At 37.9% G+C, this 21537-nt stretch overlaps 1 protein-coding gene across 1 annotated transcript in view; it reads right to left on the bottom strand.

The window, feature by feature from the left end:
* Positions 1-1903: 1903 nt before the first annotated feature.
* Positions 1904-21537, bottom strand: part of LOC150076201 (uncharacterized) — a 46732-nt gene continuing 27098 nt past the window's right edge. The window contains exons 3-6 of the mRNA XM_090387284.1: positions 21353-21451; positions 12238-12276; positions 7363-7416; positions 1904-1984 (exon numbers count right to left, since the gene is read on the bottom strand). Of these exons, the coding sequence (XP_090243410.1) occupies positions 1904-1984; positions 7363-7416; positions 12238-12276; positions 21353-21451 (273 nt within the window). The remainder of the gene's footprint in view (positions 1985-7362; positions 7417-12237; positions 12277-21352; positions 21452-21537) is intronic.

The raw sequence follows: 21537 nt of genomic DNA, 5'->3' as shown, positions 1-21537 counted from the left end.
TCCTTGTTGGTTTCGTCATAATCCTTTTTATGCATTTCTGAAAGAGAATTAAAATGAATATCAATTACTGCAGATACAAATGTAGATTGATTTATAAGTTACTTAACACTTTTAAAACTTATTATCGTTAAATTAATCTTTCATGAAGCCCTAATTTTGTTGTTATTGGCAGGAAGTTTTAATTTTTTTTTTTAGAAAGATGCAACAATTACATAAAGAGGACATCTGTTTTTTACTGGTTATGTGAACTCATAGGCGACTCACTCTAAAACTTGCTATCTCGGCTTTGCCTTCTGTCATATCATTTTATGATGGAGCAATAAATAATATCTTATTATGCTGGAATTCTGAATCTCTTGTAGAGGATCCTAAACGGCTGCGCACTAGAGACTCATACGTAAAGAATTTCAACTGAGTTTTGTAAAAAAAGAAAAAAAAAGCGTGCTGAGATTCTTTTAGATTAATCCTAAGCTGTACTAGAGTGCAAGGCTCATGGAATGAAATGTTTTTGAGCAGTATCACTGTAGGAACAGAGGAGATGGAAAATGTTTTGCTAATGCAGTTGACCAGATGACCCAAGGCACAAATGAGCACTGTTTTGGCCAGACTTAGCTACTTTTTCTCAACTATAAATAATATGACATACTTTCCTTCGACATCAAAGCAGCACCTGACAGACTCTGCAACACCCTACTTAGAATTCTTGAGAAATTTCAAAATTACACGAAATCTTTTGGGACAACGACTGACTGGAAGAAGACGCCACATGCATCTCGCAGACTGCCACACACCAGGTTTTTACATTACAGCATTCCTCCACGCTATTAGTTTAAAGCCCACCAAGATCTCTTTTCAAAAAAAAAAAATTACAATCCTCTAACCTTATAGATACGTCTTCTCCACCTTAGTTAGGACTTTGATCAAAAGTTTTCTTCAAATTAAATATTATCATCCGGTGACTAAACAGGAACTCGGGATAAGAAAAGAAAAAATAAATAAAAATTTTACAAAATCTCAGAAAACTTCCTTTGTACCCCACAGTTAATTGTACTGCCACGAAAATTCATCTCAACAGGATCGATATCATTATCCTAGGAAAATTACTTAACAGTACGGATGAACTCATCGATTCTCTGCGAAATCATATGTCTCCTTAATAACAGGTGGTCATTCAAAGCAAGGCACACTGAACTGAAGTGCAATTTAACAAGGTACACAGGTCTCCAAAGGATATTCCCATCAAATAATAAAAGCCTCGTGAATCGCTAAGGCTAGATAACGAGCAGCTGTCTGCCAATAATAGGATTTGCCAGATACCTGTAGTAAAATTGGACAGTTAATAAGGGACCAATACATTTTAAAATATTCTTTGTGTTCCCTTGCGTTTAATTTAAATTATACAATTCACCATTATTGTAAACAGATCAGGAATAATGCAATAGCTAAATATATTTTTTTTTATTTCACTTAAAAGTTATTTAACTTTTATTAATTTTAAACTGAGTTTACTACATCATGAATTTCAGAATCTTGAGTATTTATAAGCGAATTACGTTGTTTTTTGCAGGGAAGTAAAAAATAAAGCCATTAATGAAAAAGAATGAAAAGAACAATTTAATTTGTATTAATCATGTTACATAGTTCTTAAAAATATAATTATTTTTTTAAATTTCTGGCTGCAGTCTTTTATTACATTTATCATTTTTTAAATAGTTAAAGATGCTTCACTAAACTTGGCAAACGAAAGCTGTAAAATATGGGAGCTATAAGGTATAAACCATCGAATTTTAAAATATCAGTCAGACGGAGGAAGGAAATCGAAAAAAGTCGGACACGTTTGACTTTTTTCAGTCGCCTGATAATCACAGCCAATAAGGAGTAGATAATCGTTGTTTATCAGTCATTACCAGGTGCAGGTGCTATTGGCTGGTACCGACCAGCCAGTAGCACCTGCTAACCTTGTGACATTTTGGTGAAGCTTCTCCTGCAAAGTATATTATTGATATTATAATAGCAAAATTAAGCAAGGATGGACTTCTTTTCTTCAACTGCCAAAAAGAAAAAAAAAAAAAATTCTGTCACCCATACCTTCTGCTTCGCCAAAACGTACCTCTCCCGCTTTGAATTTTACCAAACTATCAAATATCGATCATTCTCACAGGCAACTCTTCGCAAAGATCTACAACACGCTGTCCGAAAGTAAATTTCATGAGATCCAGTCTTCTGTTACGCCCCCCAAAATTTTGTATTTGTGCCCCTTGGTTCTCTCTTCTGCCTGTGAAATTGTACCTCCCTTGCTCATTTTACTGATTCCCTTGAAAGATTTATATAACTGTATCAGTTCCCCCATAAGATGTCTAGTTGCCATGCTTCATAGTCAGCATCTTCTGAGCCGATTTTCATTCCGACATACACTGAGTCATCACTGAATTATGACCACCCCTATGAAAACTGAATGCAACCCGTTGACCACGTGAGGTACGAGAGTGCGGAGTTAGTCGACACCTACGTAGCACAGAGAAGGTGTCAGTTGTTCGGTAGGTAGTAAAATTCCGAGCGTGATAGGTAAAAGGAAGGATTTATCGGACTTTGATAAAGGACACATTGTGGGTGCTCGACGAGCTGGTGCCTCGATTTCCCAAAAGTCTAAACTGGTGGGGTGTTCGAGAGCCGCCGTAGTTAAAGTGTCAAAAGTCAAAGTATTTTATTATTTTTTGGCGGGCTCCAGGGTTTCCCTTATTCGCCGGTGAAAGTAATCTATACTTTGTGTACAATTTATAATGATTAATTATACATAAAAGTACAATGATTAATTATACATAAAAAGACTATTTACAATGATGGTACATAAAAAGACTATATACAATGATGGTACATAAATAAATACTGGGCTTCGGAGTCCAGCAGACTGATCAATACATCAGGTAAGAGTAACCAAAGAAACAATCTAGCATTTTACTGAACCTCAGGAGCAAGAATTCTTTTCCTCCGTTTAAACAATTTCTCTGCATAGGTGGAGAAGGCAGTATAATATTCAGAACAGTTAACCAATCTTGGAAGTTCGGAGCAGTCAAATACATTTGTGAGAAGTTGAAAGTCCAGTCTTAAATCATCGTACAGAGGACAATGAAAGACGAGGTGCTTAACAGTTTCTTGAGCACCACAACTACAGAGAGAAGTGTTACTTAATCCTAGTGAGAACAATTTAAAGTTAAGACTTCCATGACCGGTATATAAAAACGTAACGTATAAACCAGGATTGAACCAGTCCATTTTCTTGTCGTAATCAATAACCTCGGGAAAAAAACTTAAAGGTCTCCCTACCCAAAGTAGAAGTAGACCAGGTATATTGCCACGCTCTACAACGTTCATTTCTTATTCTTTTAATGTCTACATTTTCTTGCGAGTCAGTATTATATGTTATACCATTTACAATCGCAGGAACATTTTTTTCTTCTACAATATAAAAGATAATGTAACATTACTTCATATTGGATTGGCAGTCGATGACTGAGGACCTGGAGAGCAGCTGTAGAGACAGTTCGACAAGCTCTACTTACAGCGAGAAGAAAGAATCTTTGTGCTTGGGTAAGATATTTTCGAACAAGGGAATTACCGATTCTGTATCCCCAGGCCCCAGCCGCATAACACACAACTGGTATAAATATACAAGAGTAGTATAATTTAATGGAAGATTTCTTTACACCAAAAGAACTCTTGGTAATCTTAATAATTTTATAGGTCATAGCTTTCATTTTCTGAAGTACATATTTTCCATGGTAATTAAAATGAAAAGGTCATCCAAATAAATTCCTAAGTATTTATGCTGCCAAGTACTCATAATCATTTCTCCATTCAACTTAATAACAGGTGGTCTATTCACATCAAGAGAGCCTCTTAGCAACATCTGTTTTGTTTTGTTAGTCGAGATTTGAAGTTTATGTGTTTGACACCAGATATTCAAGTCCTCTAGAACTTCATTTGCTCTGCACTCTAGCTCCCGGCGGGAATTACCAAAAATCAGAATAGCAAGATCGCCTGCGTAAGCTATCTGAAGGATGTTGTCTCGATCAGCCGAGAGCCACCCATCGAGGACCATGTTCCAGCACACAGGGCCAAGAACGGAATCCTGAGGGCAGCCCCTAGAAACAGATCTGGAGACAGAGCAGAATCCTGAGGAAACTGTGATGCTGCGAGAATCAAAGTAATTCGAAAAGAGACGGTAAATAGGAGCAGAGACCCCGGCCTCTCTGGACCTCGCCAGGACACTCGGCCACCAAACAGTGTCGATATGCTCCTTGGAAATCAACAAAGAGACCGAAGACATATTTAGAATTGGAATTTTGAACAGAACTCAAAACCTGACAAATAGCATCAATAGAAGACCTTCCACACGTGTAAAGCCAAATTGAAGTGGGGAACTTAGATTCCTGTGTAAATAATAATTTAGAAGACGAGAAACAATTAATTTTTCCAAGACTTTGCCAAGGATGGGCAGCAGTGCAATGGGCCTGTAAGAGGCTGGATCATTGGAGGGTTTGTCAAAGGACTTAAGCAGAAGTTTAAGCCTAGCCTGTTTCCAAGCCAGCGGGAATAATCCTGAAGACAGACAAGCATTCAAAAGGTTTAATATAATTAATGGGCAATTTTTCCAAAATCTTTTAAGTACAGAAACCTCAAGGAGATCCTGTCCAGGACATTTACCATCCCTTAAGGTTGTAGCAGATTCCAACTCAGTATCCGTAAAAGGAGCTTCGGTTCGGAGCCTTGGTAAGAGAAATGGTCTAATCTCATTGTAGGTAAAGTATACTAGGACTACCGTCAAAATGGTCAAACAACGACCCGACGGCAAAACTGCAAAGGTAAGCGAAAGGTTGATGTTATAGGTGAGCGCCGGGTCCGACGATTCGTATAGGTGAGCTGGCGCAACACTGTTGAAGAGTTGACTACCCAATACAACGTAGGCCAACTCGGAACAATATCTGGCATGACCATGCGTCGCACGCATGGGCTATACCAGCAGACCACCCCCTACAGCATCCTCTCCTAACCAAGGTTCATCGGCGTAAAAGATTCGACTGGTGCAAAGAGCATGCAATTGGACGTTAGAAGACTGGAAGGTGTGCAGATCGGAGGAATCACGTTATTTACTCCACACCCTGGATGGTCGTGTACGGATTTGGCATCAACAACATGAGGCTCTTCATCCACCATGCATGGTATCAAAAGTGCAGGCCGGTGGAGGCGGTTGTATGGTGTGGGGCATGTTTCACAGGCAGGAACTTGGACCCTTGGTGTATGTGGAATCCCATAGAGCACTTGTGGGACACTATGGAAAGGCATATCAGCCGTCTGGATACACCAGTCACCTCCATTGCTGATCGCATTGCACATAGTTTATTTGGTCATACCTCCCGAACGCTTCCGACATCTTGTTGAATCAATGCCACATCGGATAGCTGCTGTACTGAGGAAAAAGGAGGACCTACGAAGTATTAGGTAGGTTGTCATAATTCAGTGATTACTCAGTGCAAATAAAAGATAATAAACTTGTCAATAATAGCAAGTACGGATATACCCTAAAAAAAGGGAGGAAGGACTCGTACACCCTCTCTCACCTGACATACACGGATGACATCCAACTCTATACTGCAACCGAGAATCAACTCCAACAGCTGTTAAGGATCACCGAAAAGTTCAGCACTCACATCAGAATGCAAACTGGCATAGACAAATGCAAGACACAAGGATTGCATCAAAGACGTCCAGTCAGACAAAACTACTAGCTGAAGACTGGTGAAGAGATTGAATTCATGTTAGAGGGAGAGACACTACTCTATAAGTACTTATAGAGAAGTACTATAAGAGACTGAGACGCCTGCTAAAATCACAGGTCGATGGCAGGAGGCCACAGCCGTAAACGCTTATGCGGTCCCAGTACTAATGTACTCCTTTGACCAACACCGAGCTGGCAGAGGTTATGGGATCGATCAGGATAATAACGACCAAGAACTGTCAAGATCACCCGAAGACTGACCCATAAAGAAGAAGAGAGGGGATTGAATGACCACATTGAGAAAGACAAGAAGGCGATTAAGAACCTGTAGTATTACTTCCAGGAAAACACAGCACCACACAACACAATCTCAACAAGGAGACCAAACTCACGCAGACAGAAGAAACAAAGACAGAAAAATGGACGAAGCAGACACTCCATGGCAAAACTACAATGACTTCCATCAAGGCTACATAGATAAGATGCCTTCCAATGCATGGTTCACAAAAGGAAAGCTCTTCCACAAGACCGAAGGATTCATGCTTGCCATCCAAGATCAGGAACTACAGGAAATACAAGGACCCCAGAGTAATAGATGACACAGTCTCCACGTGGCTCTAGAAACAATCCAGCATATCAACATAGGATGCAGGATGCTAGATGAAGTACACTTGCAGACACGACCAGATGCCAAGGATAATATATCAGAAACTAGGGAAAAAACACCAGCTCATCAAAAAAAGTTTAGCGTATTACAGTCATGAGCCTTAGGCCATACTCGAGACCTCAACTCGCAGATTATAATGGGACCATGCCATCACAAAGCACGACTATCCCACACAACAGAACGGACATAATCTTCATTGGCAAGAAGGAAATGGCTACCTACCTGTTTGACATAGCGGTGCCCAAAACCATCAACCGCCAGAAAACATACGATGAAAAGTTGAGGAAGTACTCAAACCTAAGACAGTAAGTCAAAGGTATGTGGCATTTCGAACAAGTAATGAGAACCCCGATTATTGTGTCAACCACCGGCATGGCGTTTAAGAGCCTCCATAAGAACCTAGCAAGAATAAGACTCCCAGAGAACTCTTACATGGAAATCCAGAAAGCTGCCATCCTGATCACCTGTAGGACAGGAAGAGAGTTCCTTGACGAACAGTAACAATTTCTAAAAATTCTGGTTTCTCTGCGCTAAAAACCGACCATAGCCACAATGTAATACAAATTTGTACGTACTGATGCCCTTTGATTTTACTTGCCTCAACGTTAAAATTCCAAACCAACCAATTCCAGATTGCGTAATTAAAGTTTATACTTTTTTGAACAGGTTATCTATGTAAATTAATCAGTGAAGGACTGAAGTGGATTATTTAATATCAATTAGTTCTTCCTGATGACGATATATCTTTATTAAAACAGCGTTATAAAAAATCCTAAAATGTGCAAGTAAATAAAAAAAATTAATTAATAAATAAACTTATATTAATGTAATTTGGATAAATTTTTGAATCAAAAGGGGACTTCAGGAAGTTACTTTGCTCTTCTTTGTCACGATGTTCGATTTCCTAATTATTACTTACATGATATTTCTTTTCAGCTGCTCTGTCTGCTTCGGTAGAATTCGGGTCCTCTTCCTGAAAATATCCAAATACATGTTATGTTATAAAAATAAAGATTGAAACATCCAAATTAGTAAGTTTTTGAAGTAAAAAAACGTCTCTAATGTCTAATTTTTGTCGTCATATTGTATTTGAAAGATGCATAGAGCTCCACGAAAATAAGGTGTCTGGACAGAATATAAGAGAGAATAAATATAAATTAAGAAAATAAAATAAGGAAACTCATAATTTTATATTAATAATTGAAGCATGTAGGAGATTTCTTTTATTTTTCCATGAAGACAATGCCAGACCCCATATGGCTAATATTGTGCAAGCAATGATCACTGCCATAGGTTCTGAAGTTCTGCCACATCCCCCTTATTCAGCGGACGATTCTCGCAGAGCCGCAACAGAAACGCTTCACAGTCTTTCGAAAAATGGCTTGCTAAAAGCATTTAATGCGTTGGTACGATGGTGGCAAAGTGTGTAAAGTTCAAGGCAGAATATTTCGAGAAGGAAAAATCCAGAGAAGATTCAGGTGATGACAATTCAGATAAGATCTTTCACCAGTCCGCGAATTAAATGATCACCCCTCGTACAGTAAATAATGTACACTATCATTTTTATTTTTAATATAATACTAGGGGGACTTCGCTCGCCAACCCCTGGTGATGTAAACTCGAACAAAAAAACATTCGCGTCTACATCAGTTCTTTTCACTCTTTTAGCTCGTTCCATCAATGCTTCTCCGTGGTCATAAATGTAGATTTGACCGAATTGTGGAACGTCTCTAACGAACATTAAACTCGTCGTTCCTTTCACCAAGGCACCTCCTCGTATTTGCATCGTATAAGGGCCACCGCCACCTTGAAAGTCCGTGTTTTCGGAATTAAAAGACGCAAAGGAGTAAAAATTGTTGTAGACTCGAACGTTTTCTCAGAAGTGTCTCCTTTTTTCCGTGTTGTCAAACAACCAAGTCTTTAAAGCATATGAATAAGGTAGCTGCCATCGGGAAACATACCTTCCCTCCGTGACAACACGAATGTGCAGCTCTTCCGAGTTCGCCATCAAAAGATAATCGTCTGCAATGTTGACATTCATCCACCATATCACCTAAATCGCTATATGATACTTCGGTGGTTTCTTCGTTATCAGAATCTAATTACGTTACGTCTGAGCCGTTTAACGGTTCGCTGAGTTTTGACCTGTTCTTCGTCCATATCAGTTATCCACTTCCTGTCGCGTTGATTTTCCACTTGCTCCATCGTCACATTAAACTTATTCTATGATTAGTTCGTAACCTTTTGGCAAGTTTCTCTCTATCTTTCTGTGAAGACTGGGTCGTTTTCTCTCGGAATGGGTAATTGCCAATCAAGGTCGTATTAATTGTGTTAATTACTACGTTAGTACGTATAATTACAAACCAAACGTCACGGATTCAGACACACCTGTCAAAACGCACTGATCGATATCCAATAATGAAATGACCTATTTAATGCATGAGCAACATTGTTGCATCCGAAAGGGCAGGACTAAAATATTTACAAACTGCCAGTATGTCGTGTGCCTTTAACACCTGCCCATCTGAGACACCGCTTGCAGTAGTGAATCGAACAAAAGGACTGGACAGCAGCGCAATGGGGTAAGGTACTCTTTACTGATAGAGTAGATTCAGTCTCAGCAGCGATTCTGGACATCAGCTAATCTGGCGAGAGGTTGGCACACGGTATCACCCCGCGAACATCACTGAAAGGGATCGATATGGCGGTCGAGGTGTTCTCGTCTGGGAAGGCGTTATCATGGATGGACGTACACAACTCCAGATACTGGAAGGCGGTACCGTAACGGGTACAGTACTGAGGTAATCCTTCCCAATGTGCGCCTGTTCCGAGGTGCCATTGGCCCCGAGTTCGTGTTTATGGATGGTAACGCCACACCCCATCGCACTACAGCTGTTGATATGTTTTGGAAAGTGAGGACATTATTCGCGTGGATTGGTCTGCCCGTTCCCTCGATCTAAATCCCATCGAACACATATGGGACGCTCTGGGAAGACGCCTAGCGTCACGTTCACCTGCACCAGAAAATGTTCACCAGCTGAAGATGGCGCTGACAGAGGAATGGACGATGTTACCGCAAGAACTTATCAACAACATTGTTCTAAATAAGGACAGGCGGTGCAAAGCCTGCATCGATATTAGCGGTGGCCATATCTCCTACTGAGGACCACCCTTTGTTCCCTTTGTTCCATCTTTGGCAGTGATGCATCTGTATCATGGCAGCTAGTGCTATGTTGCCATTTTTGAATAAAGTCTTTCTGTAGCGTTTTGTTTCCGTTGTTGTGTCGGTGTTTTTTTCCTTCATCATTTCTGTACCTCATGAGGTTCCTTTTGTATGCTTTTCCTATATCCCGGCCACTCCTATGAGAAGCTACAGATGAAAACCTGACTGATCCTTAAATTTTGCACACCAGTGTATAACTGCACTCTTGTCTAGATGACCCTACAATGCTTCTTTAACCAGCGACTCCATTCTTTTACCCGATACAGAAGTTAAACTAACAGGTTTGTAATTACTCTTGTCACCGTTTGATCCACCTTTGTGAATTAGGGATACATTTGCACATCTGCAGTCCGTGGTGACCTCCCCTGAATCCAGTGGTGCTTTCATATTGGACGGCACTAGAACTTTTCGAGGACACAAGTGAATATACAGGACTCTCTTTCTCTGCTTGGTTTACCCTCACGTTCAGGGTGTCAAGTCTAAACAGTTTGACAGAGAGCAATGAATAATTATAGATAGGTTTTGAAGAGGATTTTGCTGCCTTTCAGGAGTTTGCGAAAGTTATATTTAATAGGCGAAGAACGTTTCTACTTTATGAGTCTATTGAAAACTGCCTAGAGACCAGTACGGATGAATTCCTGAAGGGGAACTGTATACTTCTAAATTCAGAACTTAATATTTATGTTAAACGTAAATATCTTAGCAGTAAGCATGGATGAGAGGTAAAGTTTTCTGAATATTTAGTAGGTTGCATACTCGTAATTAAATGCATGCATTTAATTACGAGTATGCATACATTGATGTAAAAAATCACTAAAGCGTCAAGTTGAGGACATGCCTTTCAGGAAACAGCAAGGATTGTTTTAAAAAGTCAAATATAGTTACTTGGAGATCTGTGGTGAAGTGAAGCAACAAATTGAGAAGAGCCTGCATGTAAGAGATTTGCAGTTGTGAATTATTGGTTTAGTTCGCTTTGGAGAAATTTTGAGGAGTCTCTCACAATCGTAAGGGTACTGTGGCGAACCTTAATCCTGTTTTATTGCTTTGCAGTTTTAGCTGTGTGACCTTTTCTAGACTAACAAAATCAAGTCTCAGACTGATACAACTTGGAAAGTAAACAATTCGTCTAAACGAGTAATCAGAGATGATATTTTCTTATATTTGGTGGCTGATACTGGTTGGTTGCCGATTGTGTTACATTAGTGAATAATTAAATGTTAATTCATCGTGCTGCTTAAGTGACCTCAGTGATTCATCCTGAGTGGTGGTTCACTTTGCTACTTATGATACAGTCCAGATGGTGGTCCATTGCGCTACCTCATTTCAGATGGTGGCTCATTGTGCTTCCCAGTAACACATTCCAGATTGTGGCTAAAATGTGTCGCTGGAATGTGTTTTTCAAAAGCAAAATGTTTTTTGTTTTTGAAAAACATACATCTCCATCGCGCTACCTAAGGGATTCATTCCAGATGGTGCCCCATTGTGTTAACTTGGTGATTAATCTCAAGTAGTTGAATTCAGATGATGTATCGTTGTGCTGCCTTAACGGCGAAGATGGGGGAAGAAACCCCTGGTGCCGTCAGACAACTAACACACTGTGCCGCTTTGACGACTGACCTTATGATGGTGATTTATTGTGCTGCTGTTTTAGCTACTACTTTGGTGACTGATTCTGGATGGTGACTGATTGTGTTCCTTAGTGATTAACTAGATGGTGTCTCTTCGTTTTGCCTTAGTAAGTGATCTCTCCAATAATAGCGTGGCACTGCCTACCCATAATAAGTATAATGTAACAATGGGCTCATCGGCCAATTTTCATGGTGCTGAAAAACCCGGAATAACTCATAGGGATAAACCCAACTCCATCCACCTATCGTCGGTTAACTACAGCCTCAATCGAGGAGGACTTCAGAAATTCAGAGGTTCGAAGTAATCGACCCTAGATCTCTCTCTGAACGAGTGACAAGTGGCGAAACGGCTGTACCAGTGGTACCCAAAACCCGTACACCCTCCCTCACCTCCTGATATACGTGAATGACACCAAACTCTACGTCACAACCGGGAATCAACTCCAACAGCTACTTCTGATCAGGGAAAAGTTCAGTACTGACATCCGAATACAGGTTGGCATAGAGAATTGCAAGATCCATGGGTTGCATCAAGGAAAGCTACAAGATTATCTGGGGAAGAGGAGGCGCGCTGGAAGAGTTGCGTTGATTCCTCTGCCTCCCATAGCAAAATCGTCCTTAAGATTTCATTTTGTTTGCGCAGATGCGTGAAGATTTCAAAATAGCCCATGTTAAAGCTGAGTTTTAATATTTGCTATTTTGAGCCTGTGTTGGGCCATAGGCTGTTTTTTGGATACAGCTTTAATATTTTTGTAATTAGCTGCGCCATACAAATATTTAATGAGAAAGGTAACGTAATTCAAATATATTAATTTATCAATAATTTATTCTTAATTAATTTATGATGAATTTAATAAATTTATGAACTTAATAAATTAATCAATTCATTATTTCATCAGTTTTGTTGGTCTTGCAAACCGCTAGTTTGAAAAATATTCCATACCTCTAATTTTATTCTCTGCTCATGAATACACTCCATCGCCTGAAAAATTAAAAAGTAAATGAAAATATGAAATAATTAGTCTTTCATTTACATAAATAGACGGTCCTTTGTAATAATATTTATATATTTTTCGATGATAAATATATATAATAATTAAATAAGTCTAAAATCTTGTATATACACCAAACAAGCAATTATTAATCATACATTTAATGACTGAACTGATTTCAAATGCATCCAAAGACTTACTCCATAAAATAGAAACCTTAAAAAAAAAATAATAAATAATAATAATAATAATAACTCTTTTCCTAAATAAAGGGTTTTAATGTAGATTTACAGATAAAATAAAACTATCGAGTATTTTTATTTTTGTATGGTTTTGTTCACTATGAAGCTTGAGATTTTCCATTGCCATTTATATTGAAACATAATCCTCTCTTTGAGAGGATACCATAAGAAACTGAGGAACATGCTAAAATCAAAGCTGAATGGTTGGAAAGTGATCAGAGCCATAAACACCTACATAGTCTTAGTACTGACATACTCTTTCGGCATTATAGATTGGACAAAGACTGAGCTGGCAGAGTTTATGAGCTCGACCATGATAATGGTGACTAAAAGCCGTCAACATCAACCGAAGTTGGCAATCGAGAGACTGACCATTGCCGCGAAGAAGGAAGGAGGGATTTGACTGACCTCAGTGGCGTAGCTACCATGAAGGCAGGAAAGGCAATTGCCTCCGGGCCCGGGAGCATAAGGGGCCCGGCGTCTTTGATTGTCTCCTCTTTTTGCAATTTTCATTAATTAAGTAGGGGCCTGAACATGTTCTTTACCTCCGGGCCCGAAAAGGGAAGCTACCCTACTGACTGACCTCATTGAACAAGAGAAGAAGGCGAGTAAGAACCTATGGGAAAACACAGCACTGATCTACCGAGCCTTAAGAAAGACGAAGAAACAGCACACACCGTTATATCTTAAGAAAGATATCCATCTCACGCAGACAGAAGAAACAAAGACAGAAAGATGGGGAAGAAGACATTCCATGGCACTCACTACAATGACCTTCATCAAGACTATATAGATAAGATAGCTTTCAACGCATGAGTGACAACATAGTGTCTGCTGTCTGGCGGCACAATAGTCGTAGTACTAGTGGCATGTCATGCAAGAAAGCAAATGTATGGGGATCAGCCAAAAAAAAAAAAAAAAAATTACAAAACATTTCTCTCTAAATATTTGTCCAGTTCCTCCTTAAATTTATTTAACCTATCAACTTCCACAACGACACATGGAAGTTTGTTCCAGCAATTAACCACCCGCTGGCTAAAGGCAAATTTTCTCACATCTATTCCACATCTGTCTTTCCTTAATTTGAATTTATGTCCCCTTAGGTTCGTAATCTGAACAAGTGGAAGAATCCCATCAGAATTCAGCGTGCTCATCCCATTCAAGGCCTTATACACCTCAATCAGATCACCTCACAGGTGCCTAGTCTCCAGCTGTTTCAATTTGCAGAACTTAAGCCTCTCCTGGTAAGAGAATCCCTTCATTCCTCTCACCAATCTTGTTGCCCTTTTCTGTACACGCTCAAGCAAATCTACATCTTTCCTAAAATGAGGCCTCCAGACCTGTACGCAGCACTCAAGGCGTGGCTGACCATTGCCTTATACAGAGGGATAATCACCTCCTTTCCCTGCTAGCAAATTCCTAAACATCATTGACAAAACCCCATGACCTGCCCTGGCAGCCTGTCTGCATTGCTCAGAAAACTTCATATATGACTGCATAATTACTCCCAGGTCTTTTTCATTTTCTACCACCTTAAGTGTAGTACCACACAGTTGGTACGTTTCTCTGGGGGTTACTTCTACCCATATGCAGTACTTTGCATTTGTCAAGGTTAAATTTCAGTTGCCACTTCTTAGCCCATTTGCCCAAATTATCTAGATCCTGTTGCAGTAGCACACTGCCATTACTGTCATTAACAACCCTGCCAACCTTTGTATCATCTGCAAACTTCGACACTAAGCTTGATATACCTTCATCAATATCATTGATAAATATACAAAACAACAGTGGACCCAACACCCCTAACCCTGTGGGACTCCACTAATAACATTAGTCCACAAAGAGCAGCACCCATTGATTACCACCCTCTGTCTTCTCCCACTCAACCATCCTTTTATCCATTGTAGCAATTTACCCTTAATACCATTCTGCTCCAATTTGTACAATAGTCTTCCATGAGCAACAGTGTCAAAAGCTGTGACACTGTTGCGCAAAAACAGTGTCTAACTCTGTGATGCATACAGTTCACTGTAAAGTCCAGAATGTGTATATACATATTAGTTGTCAATATTTAAAATAAATAAATGCACAAGGCATAATACTTTAAGAGTTTGGTATCTATATATGATATCGGTGGTACTCAACTGAGAATAAGTAACAATAGTCTTCTCTATCAGTGAAGCGTTACTTATTCGAGGTAGTGCAATATCATGGCAACTCGTCGTGAAGGCAGAGCACAATATGAGAAAGAGCAAATGATGCCGCCAACAACTACTTTGTAGTTTCTTAAGAGTTATCTATGGTGTATCTAAACACCGATATCATATATACATATTAGTGTAGGGCTGTGTAGTGTAGTGTAGTGTTTGGTTGTGTTGGCCGTTAACCACAGGGCCCATGCCGGGACCCCACGTTGTCCGTCTCCACCACGTGGAGAAGGGTAGTAGAGAGGGCTATAATCTCTTGCTGGATCCGACACAGAGCCACCTGAGCTTTCTATGTGTGCCCCAAGAAAAAAATAATAATAAAAAAATAAATAAAAAGTGAGAGCAAGGGCGATAGTTGGAGAGGGGGCGTTAAAGTGGATAAGAAAAAGAGGAGAAATAAAGATAACAATCTTCAGTTGAGTGAGGTAGGGAAGGGTGAACAGTTTGGGAAATCCCCGGGTTGAGGCGCCCAACCTAGGGAAAGAAAGAAAAGTTGCAGGGCTAGAGTGGCATGCAAAAATGAGCGCCATTTTGCCATGGTATATCCAGGGCCGTTCCTGACTCCTGCTCCGCTTGCGTGCAGCAAGTATTTGGCGACCCTTTTTGTTATATTTTTAAAAGGAAAAGCTTTCCGAAAAACTTTTAGTTTTTACTAGTAATATGAACACTGAGACAAATTTAAATTACTGTAAAAGTAATTTAAATTTTTTTCAGTTTTACTGAAACTGATATACAAAACTATATAATAATCCTATCCTATGCATAATTCTTAAAGTGTCCTTCCGCCTGTCTGTACCCCGTTATATTTTAAAAATTGTTTGACTGTTTATACAGTAAACTTTGTTTCTATTCACTAGGAAAACTATTCTCCATTTCGACCCCAGCAGAAAATTGTGTTTCCAACTACTTACAACGAGACATGCATCATTTTAAAGAAAATTCCATAAATATTTGTTTTAATTTTTACAGATTTCATTCCATAATTATGACTAAGAATCATGAGATACCATATTAAGAAATCATCAGATGAAGATACTGTATTACGTAATAAATTTTTAGGAACAATAATTTATACGTAAAACGTTTTCGTGCTGCTTAATGGGCATTTCGGTAATTCCTCGGAAAATTAATTTTCATTAAAACGATATTTGACAATATTTTAATGTTTATTTTGGAATATTTTCCATTAATTGTTCCCATCTGTATGAGGAGGAAGAATAGAAAGTGTATAACCGTTGCACAATATCGAAAAATTGAACAATTTCGAAAGTAACTTTTGTTGCATCATTGATTACTACATTTAAAGTATATGAGAATTACATGGTACAAACATTGCACGACTATTCGCATCCTTATAAGTTTTTCAAGGCCAATATATTTACCACTCATATTGGAACCGTTGTCATAACCCTGACCCCTCATGTTATTTAGTTTTAAATTATATTTTGGAAATAAATCATTTAATACTAATGTACATAACCCTTTACCTTTTGTGTCACTAATTTGATGAAATCCCAAAAATGTTCCCTTATTTCTACGTCATTTCCGGAATATAGAACAAAACATATGATAAATGTTAATTGTTAAATATGGCTACTGTCAGGAGTGCAATCTAGAGTAATTGAGAAATACTTGCTGTTTTCTACCCTACCTAATATTTCGTTCCTGATTTTGTCAGCAATTGAAGAAATAATTTCATTCTAAAATTTACTTCCCAGGTAATGTGGCATATGGCTAATATTTTTTTTTAATATTGGAAAAGTGATCCATTAAGTATGGATCAAATTTAGCTAACATTTCGATTGCTTTCAAAAAATTACCATTATCGGGAACGTACAATTCACTTGAGGAACCACGAAATGCAAGAGACTAGCCAGCTAAATATTGATCAACAACAAAAATTCGTTTCAAAATTTCAGTCCTCCGATTTTTCTCTAGTTCATACAAGCGACATTGTTTTTTATCTACAGTTCTTTGTTTTGTTAACATGGTCTTTATTGTAATTAGAAAAATGAGTAGAAGATGTCGTTGAAAATTAATACTAGCATGCTTCCAATCGGAAAAGTTAGTTGAACATAATTGAATATTTGCAGTTCCATATATTTTACAACAAAAACAATACATACTATTTGTTGAAAGTGAATACATTAACCAGTCACGATTTAACTTTCGTTGTTTGCTAATGTCCTTGTACAATATACACTTGAAAATCGTCCTTTTTCATTCGAAGGAAAATAAACATTATTTAATTGTTTAAGGTCCAATTTCCACCAACATGTTCATCCACTTTCTTGATAAAATTTTGGGCCAACGACCAGGATCCTTGATGGCTTCTATGAGAATGTTTTCATCCACTGCTTCCGATTTTTCACCTCCAATAGAAGCATAATTTTCTTGCTCCGCTATAGGTTGCCTCATTACTTTATCTTCATCAGAAATTTGCTCAGATTTATCACCTTTTTCTGCATGTACAATAGTTGTAGTACTTTTGCAATACTTTAACGTACTCCCTTCTTGTTTTTTCTATTCATCTGTTTTTTATATATTCTGCTCCGCTTATTTTTTTCCTCAGAAACATCTTACCTGAGAAGTGAATCCAATAAATTTTTAATGATTTTAAAAGATTAATATTCAGTGAATTTAGCTCTAAGATATTTTAGTAATTTTAACTGACTCTTTCGTTTAATGAGTTAAAAACGATTACCTTTATTATTTGCGCTAATCATAAAATTTTATTACTATTATTATTAATAAAAAGGTCAGCGATAGAAACGCTTTTCTAAATGATAATATTCTGTCTTCTCATAATTATGCCGTGTATACGCGTCTCTTACTTTAGTCCCGATTGAATCCTTCTCTTGCACAAAATACACGAATACATTGTCTGCGACTTGGCGCCACAATCATTTAATACAAATTCCACACAAATGCAACACTCAGATTCGACATCTTTCAGCAGTTCCATAAATATACGATGACCAAGTGAGGATTGAGATTTAATTTCGTCGATGCATTTTACAACGTTCATCGCATTTTCAATATTCACTTTCTTGGAACATAGACTCTCTTGGTGAATTATGCAATCAAAAATAAAATTTCAGCATATAAACTTTCGCCGATATCCTTTTTCAAATATGATCTATGGTTGAGAAGAACAAGCGCCCTTGTCCTTCCCTACCATACATCTCGCGCCGTCAGTGGATATTCCGATTTAGTTATTGTTCAAATTTGGATTATAGCATTACTTCTTTTATCTTGTTGTTGTTAAGTTGAGTAAGTGATAACAGTTCTTCTGTTATAATAAAAGTTCTATCTATTCCTCTGATAAAAATAGATAGTTGAGCTGTATCTGCCAAATCAGCGCTTTTTGGCAAATTATAAATACAGTAGTTCTGTCAAATTGTAACAAAATAAAAAGAACAGTAAAAAAAATCATGATAATAAACTAAATTTACAGCAATGAGTAACATATATTAGTATCACAAATTAGACAACGTTTGACAGTCGCCGAAGTCATAGATCATTCATAATTTGTGAAAATAAAATAATGAAAACTGGAATAATAAATAACTTAAATCTTCAGCCTTTCTATCACGTTAGAAAAAAATGCAATCGTGCTTGTTAACACAGTGCTTTTATTGCTCTGAGAAACTTGAAAATGTAGAATAATAGTACACGATGTTTAATAACAGCTGCAGGACTTTCTTTGCCAATAAAGGAAATGAAAATCTGTGATTTGCTAAATTCCTTTGTTTAGTTTCTCACTCTCGTTTCCAAAGTTACTCCTTCAAATTTTCCCACCACAAATGAAAACAGAACAGATACACATAAATTGGTTATAAAATGTATTATTGATGGCCAGAAAAAGTTCGGGTCTTGTTGACTGTATAGAAACAAAGAAATGGACAAGGGTAGAAAGTTGTTGTGAAAATGGCAAATTAACCCCAAAACTATAAATTTAATGAAACTTTCTGTTTTGGAGTGACTGAAATAGACCTGTACTCTGCCTGGTCATTGTTTATTCCACTCTCTGAACACCACGGGATAAACGCTAATTACAGAAATGGTTCCTCCCAATGCACTATTCAGTTTCGGAAAGTCAAACGCGAGGATCATAGGTTCCGCAATTTAGATGTGTCTCTGGTTAGCATAGTTATAACTGATTCCTAGTCTTTGTGGTTTAGGGAAAGTGATGTAACGCCGCTGGTTTTCAATTTTTACGGTATTGTCGCCTGCGTGTTGTTCACGTGTTCCCCGCGCTTCTGAGCGGCCCTGGAATGTGGTCGAGAGACCTCTGCAATCTTACTCAGTCTAAAGACTAGGTTAGTAGGTCCTATCTGGAGTCAAGGTTTGCATGTTGGAGAGGCTAGTCAGTCGACTAGTCAAGGAGCCAGCAGAAATCCAGCAATTAGGATGACTCAGGTGGAGGTTTCAAGGATCAGACAGTGTTCTGTTGTCTTGGTCCGTTCCGGCATTCAGGCCTGCGGTGTTCTTCGTCGTCTAGATGTTCAGAATCATTATCTATATATTGTCCACGATGTTTTTAGCTCCCTATTTTCAAAGTTATATTATTGGATATAGTTAGATATACGAGTGCAATTTTGTCACATCTGAATCTGGATAACCTAATTATTCCGTTGGTGAGACCTTTATGTTTTATCTCAGGTTCTTACGGTAGATCTGGGCGTTATTTATCTAGTCTTTGTCAATGGTTAGGTCGCCACGTCGCCGTTGATAAGTCACTAGAGAGTGTCAACACAGATTATCTGATTATCTCTTGTATAACTGAGACAAACATACTGTCCTAACAAATTTTTTCCCATCTGTGACGTTGTTTCTTGCATTTCACTGGCTACGAATTCGCCGCCTTTACAGTTAGGCAATCTTCAACAGCTACTAAACACTGTGACGTCATTTTTCTTAGCAGTTGAATTTTCGGTCACAAGTCGTTGCCTCAGGTCTTTCTCCTTCCTGCGTTGTGGTTGCACCGTCAAAATAACGACTACCAATACCGTCGAAATAACTATTCTACCAACTGCTACCCACGTGGGCTGAAATATTTTGGCCTTTCAAAAACCCTTGAAAGACCACATTGATTCTCATCATTATAGACCCAATTTCTCTTTCAAGCTGGTTGAGGACAACATTATTAAAATAGATCTTAATCGGTGCAAATCTTAAATCTATCTCAAAATCTTAAATGTTATCTTAAATCTCAGAATCTTAAATGTTATCTTAAATCTCAGAATCTAATGAATAATCACCAGTATATGGCTTTCGGAAAACAGTTTCTTCCGTATATTTCAGGATCCATGTTCTCCTATGCTGATGACCTCGTTATCCTGGTAGATGGACTCACTCGTTCCTCGATCGAGAACCGAGCAAATCATGTCATTGAAGCCCTTGCCACATGATCTGCAACCCATAATATTAAATTAAAACTTACTATACGTTATTGGGATGACGTTTCCGAGTATGATCTAGGGTTCCATTATCAAGCCTGATGTAACAGTAGAGGTGAATGGCCTGAATGATAGCTAAACTAAAATTGCCTTATCACTATACAAATATTGTATTATGAAACTTTGTATAGTGATACGTATATATGATACTTTCATCTCTCATGATGTGAAAGTTGAAAAGTATCATCTGCTATAAAAAAGAGACGTATAACGATAGTACAATCGTATTTCGACTATACTCCCGAAATCGTATTACGAGTTTTCTGTGCAGCCTATAACTGGAATTTGATGAAATAATTGAGCACTTAAACATGTGTGGAGTGGTGTGATGTGCAATCTGACTTTAATTTCTGTAAAAAATTCAGATTGAAGAATTTTACATTATTACCCATTTAATTTGATTACACTTTTTGATTTGATTTTAATGTACAGTAATTAATAATTAACTTTATGTAAATCATAATCACCATAATTTACTGGCTCTGCTGTCTTTTTTTTTATTGTTAGCACATCGGCTTCTGTGGCTATAATGAACCTCCCAAAGTTTTTTCATTTTACACTGATCGAAGCCCGAGGCGGGATTCGAACCCGCGACCTTTGGGTTGGTAGGCAGGCACTTTAGCCACCTGGCTAGCCCGGTCGGCATGCTGTCTTTACAGTCACTGAAGAAGTACAGGAAGTACCACGAAACGTCTGAGAATAATCTGCATTTTTTTAAAGAAATTAAATGCAGATTACACTCCAAGAAGGTTTAACTGCTCAATTATTCACTAAATTCTAGTTCTTGATATACTGAGCACCGTACCGCTTAGAGAAATGTATAACTCATCATTCAGAATAAACAGTTCGTCATAAGTGGGACTAGTGCAATCAACCTTAGTGTTTTTGAAGGTATTTTGTTTATGTTACATAAACCAAATGAAATTTTGTTTATGTAACATAAACAATTTTTTTTAAAATTTGTAATGTTTATAAAATTAAAATATTTTTACAATTTTTGACTAACTATATGATACAGATCGGTTGAAATCGGTGAAGAGTTAAACCTATACTTAACATATCAAGGTTAGCCATAAATAAACGTTAACTGGAATAAGATGAAAAGATTTTACTGAGTCCATTTCTAAAATATCGATTTTTTTATGAAGTGCCTACCTGAGTCCATTTTTCTGGAAAAATGCACATTATCTTCAGCGATGCTGATTCTGTGTTTGTAGTATAATTCTGGATACAGATATTAAAAACATTCCGCAACTGGAAGTCAAAATATTATGACAGGCATTAAATAGTCCTTTTATGTGAATTCTGCATATAGATACAAATATGAATCTGTACAAAAA

This window comes from Mastigoproctus giganteus, chromosome 13 (genome assembly GCF_048544385.1).
Source record: "Mastigoproctus giganteus isolate SK-2022 chromosome 13, ASM4854438v1, whole genome shotgun sequence".
NCBI classification, from domain to species: Eukaryota; Metazoa; Arthropoda; class Arachnida; order Uropygi; family Thelyphonidae; genus Mastigoproctus; species Mastigoproctus giganteus.
Note: the sequence above shows the minus strand (reverse complement) of the source record. Positions and strands in the feature narration are given on the sequence as shown.